Genomic DNA, 4,914 nt, shown 5'->3' on the forward strand with positions numbered 1-4,914 from the left:
ATAAGGCCCCATATTAAAATGTCCGACTTTACAGCAGAAATAAACATGTTTACAGACTGATACAATAAACTTTTTCGGTCTCTATAGCGAATTTCCCCGTTCGTGACATTGTACTCGGGCTGCTACAGGTGGGTGCCACACATTTTGGATTAGCAGGACTCTTCAGAAATGTATGTGTCTCTTAACGGAGACTACATCCATTTTTAATTATACAGTCTACGGCTAACTCCTACTGTATTAATCTGGCAACTGGGTTGCAGTCTAAATTACTTTAGGTACACTTTGCTTAAAACTAATGCAGTCTAATGTACACCGTCCTGCAATAAATCCTGAAGGTTACAGTGTTAAGTTTTTGTAAAAACAGTTGAGAGAGGTGTTGATTCAACAGTGTGATTCATTCATGATTCATTTCAGAGGATGCAGTTTGTTGAACTGTTGAACTGTGTTGCATTATACTGACAGATGTTTCTATAATTGTATCCACCCTCTTTATAATAATTAGGACAGAAACACCTCTCAACATAAACAGTTTCAACAAAAACTGAACATTAAAACATCAGATTTATTGCAGGACTGTTGTATTAGACCGCATAAGTAGGCTGGTGGGAAGGCATCCAAAAGCTTCAAATGGGATCTTTGTATAGAAATATTTACTGCAAAAGTGGTTTAATTTGCAGATATTGTGACGCACCCCATAAATAATAAATCATGTAATTTCATGATGCAAGCTGGAGTGGAAGCAGGCTGAGGGATCCTCTACATGTCTGAAGTAACTGAGGAAATACAGGACTACAAACACAGAAGTACAATAAGCCGGACATTTAGGACGTATGATAAATATATTCATTTACTCTAAGGTAGCGTTGGCTGTGATAGTCCCAGAAACACCAACCAGTGTTTGTTAGAAAGCTCTGACTGTGCTGAATCCAACAATATAAGATATGTAACTGTAGCAGGTACAGTCAGTGATCTACAGTAAGACATTTATGACCATCAAAATGAAATGGTCATAAATGGCTTTCTCTGTGGTCAATCTAGGGACCACAAAATACCCTTCAGTATGGGAGAATATATAGAGTATGTTTTTTCTGTCTCTGAATCAGTTTTAGTCTCCCCCTCGGGCTCCCTCTTCCTCTCTATTCTCGTCCCTCTGAAGCTGCAGCTGGGTGTTTGGGTGTGAGCGTCACATCACATTGGGGGCATGCCACCTCCTTCGCCCAGCAGGGACGTTGGCACAGCTGTGTGCAACCGACCGCTCTAGTCTACTGTACTGTGTGTGCATCTGTGTGTGTGTGTGTGTGAATGGACATCTCCAGCACACACACACACACACACACACCAAACACACCAGAACTTACATTAGTTAATTTTAGAGCTGAGAGGATTAGTTGATTAGTCAATTAGCAGAAAAATAACTGCAATCATTTATTATCTTTAATCGTTTCAGTTTTCAGCTTCTTTATAAGCCACGATGGTTTTTTTCCTTCTTATTACATCGTCTTAAACTGAATATCTTTGCGTTTTGGATGTTTCTGACACTTCATAGGTACATTTTTAATCATTTAATCCCAAAAAGATAGCCAGTTCTCATGTTCATTTTACTTCAGAGCAGGATCTTTGAATGGCAGCTGGACTGAACCAGTAAAGGCCACCATAACTCCCCACCACAGCTGTCCGTCACTTATGGACACGAAGGGGAGCAAAGTGGATAACGAGTGGTGTGGCTGCACCTTGTTGGATCCCCTGTTGTGACTTAAAGGTTATATTCATTAAGACCACCTGCGAGGCCACACATGTGCTCATGGCGAACAGTCACGTAGCAGCTGTGTGATTTATTGCTCTCCCACAGGCCGTTATGATGGCTGCCCTTTTTTTTACTGTACATGATCAAAATGATGAATCTCTTCTCTGCGTCTCAGCTTCCACTGACTGTTTGTCTCTGTCTGTCTTTCTCTAGTAAGTATTGCCAACACCCAGGAGTGGACGCTGAGCAGATCCATCCCAGAGCTCAGACTGGTGAGACCACTCACAGACACCTGTATCAGAAACAGAGGAATTTATTCCATTTATTCACAATTGTGTCATTTTATTAAAGATGTTGAGGTTTATAAAGAGTGCAAAGCTAAGATAGCCACCAGTTCCTCTAATTTTATGTAAAAAAAAAAAAAACGTATTCATATTGTATGAACTTTTGGTCAAATTACTTCTTGAAGCTCAAATTATAAACTTGTGTCAAATTAAGACCATGTGCAGTAGTAGAAAGTAATTAAGTACATATACATTGCATTAATTTTGAGTCACTGACACTTTATACTACAAAATATAGTCATTTTTATTCCACTACATTTATTTGACAGCATTCATTCACAAAAGTTTTGACTGCAGGATTATAACAAAGTCCTTTTATACTGCGACTTTTGCACCAAGAGTTTAAATGCTTCCTCCCCCACTGACTATGTCCTCATGCAGATGAATAAAACAATGGAGATATAAATTGTAGCTCTGCTCACAGATTAAACTGACTAAAAGGAACAAAGACGCATTCGATAGAGGAACTAAAAGCTTGTGTTTTTTAGTTTTATATTTCATACATTATGCTGTGGTTGTGTGTGTGTGTGTGTGTGTGTGTGTGTGTGTGTGTTTACTCTGAATGTACTTCATGGTGTTATATTTCCTTCCCTTATCTCTCAGGGCATTCTGGGAAGTCAAAAAAGTGGCAAGTCAGCGCTGGTGAACAAATACATCACAGGCAGTTATGCTGCGATCGAGAAGCCGGATGGTGAGAAACATAATCTTTAATTCTTTCTTCTCATAATCTTTCTGTTTACAAATTACAATTAATCTAAAACATATTTTTAGCTTCTCGTTTTGTGTTACTCTTTCGACAGCAGAGATGTCTGAGCATGTTTCATGCTACCTGCTGTGTGATGTGGCTTCATCCTCCAGCCTGTCACGCTGCCACCAGCTGCTGAATAACTTGTCTGTCATTGTCATTGTCCTTGTCAGGTGGCAGGTATAAAAAGGAAGTGGTGGTGGACGGGCAGAGTAATTTATTACTGATCCGGGAGGAAGCTGGTCCACCTGATGCACAGGTGCGTCTTTGTGTGTGTGTGTGTGAATGTGTGCGTGAGAGAGAGAGAGACAGTAGTTAGTATGCAAAACTGAAATACCTGCAGAATTTGTCATCCATCATCCATCATCCTCTCTCTTCCCCCCACCTGCAGTTCTGCAGCTGGGTTGACGCAGTGATCCTGGTCTTCAGTCTGGAGAACGAGGCCAGCTTCCAGGAGCTCTACCAGCGCTACAGCCAGCTGAGTGCACACCGCGCAGACATCCCAGTCATAGTGGTCGGCACCCAAGGTCAGCACATTAACCATCCTGAACTGGATAACAGTCGGTCAACACCGTGTGCACCACATACACCATATACACCACACACAGTACACTGCAGAACATCTGCAGCTGCTTCAGCTTCAGAACTTTAAATATTCCCTCCAGAGATGTATTAGGACATATCTACAAATAGTCTGCTTGGAAGAATAATGTGTGTTTCCACATTAAAATCCTTAAAAGGCATCTTCTCTCCTTCTACCTCATTAAAAATATGCAAATCTTGTTTATTTCTAAAGTTTTCCTGCAGGCAGAGGTGAAAGAAGTACACACATTCTTTACTCAAGTAGAAAGTACAGAAAACAAAAAGTAACAGGCTCTGAAATGTACTCAAAGTATAAAAGTAAAGACATTTCTACACTTGAAACTTCAAACAGGATGGAGTCTCCCTCTCTTGTCTCTTTCGTCTTGTTATGTCCGTATTAGTATAACTGATAATGCCTGTGTTTACCTTACTATTTCATGTGAAAATGGCTGCTGTGAAAAAGGTTCCAGACTCTTAAACGTGAGGATTTGCTGTTTTTTCTGTCTCACATATGATAATAAACTGAACATATTTGTGATTTGGACTGTTGTGTTGGACAAAAGCAACAATTTGAGGACCCTGTCTTTTGTTATAGTTTCAGATAAGCATCAGAACAAGAATCACTGATTCACTGATCTTGTTTCTGTTCTTCAGATAAAATCAGTAGCACCAACCCTCGTGTGATTGAGGATCAGAGAGCCAGACAGCTGTGCATCGATGTGCGTCACTCGCTGTTCTACGAGACCTGTGCCACCTATGGGTTCAATGTTGACCGAGTGTTTGCGGAGGGTGAGTTTTATCAGAGCGTCCTGATTCACCGCGAGGAGAAAAATGTTTTAGTCGCTGGTTTCTGCTGATAGTTGAAACTGTTTAATGGCCCCTGTGTGTGTGTGTGTGTGTGTTTGCAGCTGCCCAGAAGATTGTAACTCAGAGGAAGCAGGCGGCGCTGCAGGCCTGCAAGTCTCTTCCCAACTCTCCCAGTCACTCTGGAGGCTCCACGCCTGGATCTGCATCGTTCCCCGGCCAGGTACTGTAACAGCTGTAGTTTTTATTTCTGCCCCTCACAAGATGCCGTTATATAGCAAAAACATGAGACATCTTCTGGCAACACACCAAAGTAAAAGAAAAAGTCAGTTATAATGTTACACTTGATCCTATTACTACATTTATTTCACAAACATTAGCTACATTACAGATTTATGTCATTAAAGGACCAGTTTGTAGGATTTAGTGGCCTCTGGCGATTAAGACTACTACCTATCTAGAGTCCGTGTTTGGTTTGTCCCCTCTGGGTTACTGTAGAAACATGCCGGTTTAAAGCTTCTACTTGTAAGACAAAGTAAACATCTTCTTTATTTTCTTTTTAGACAAGTTAAGTGTTTTCTGGTCCCTGGCACTTGGCCATTGCTGTATAAGACAATTTACTTTACTTTACTTACTTTTCTCCACATAAATTAACCAAAAGAGATAATGACCTACTGTATATATTTTGAAAGTTT

At 40.6% G+C, this 4,914-nt stretch overlaps 1 protein-coding gene across 1 annotated transcript in view; it reads left to right on the forward strand.

The window, feature by feature from the left end:
• Positions 1–4,914, forward strand: part of agap2 (ArfGAP with GTPase domain, ankyrin repeat and PH domain 2) — a gene marked incomplete in the record, with an annotated part of 25,145 nt that overhangs the window by 4,225 nt on the left and 16,006 nt on the right. The window contains 6 exon segments of the mRNA XM_035657512.1: positions 1,958–2,016; positions 2,692–2,779; positions 3,007–3,092; positions 3,225–3,360; positions 4,070–4,204; positions 4,324–4,442. Of these exon segments, the coding sequence (XP_035513405.1) occupies positions 1,958–2,016; positions 2,692–2,779; positions 3,007–3,092; positions 3,225–3,360; positions 4,070–4,204; positions 4,324–4,442 (623 nt within the window).

The sequence above is a fragment of the Morone saxatilis genome, unplaced genomic scaffold, assembly GCF_004916995.1.
Source record: "Morone saxatilis isolate NCDOM2014 unplaced genomic scaffold, NCSU_SB_2.0 Contig15, whole genome shotgun sequence".
Lineage (NCBI taxonomy): Eukaryota > Metazoa > Chordata > Actinopteri > Moronidae > Morone > Morone saxatilis.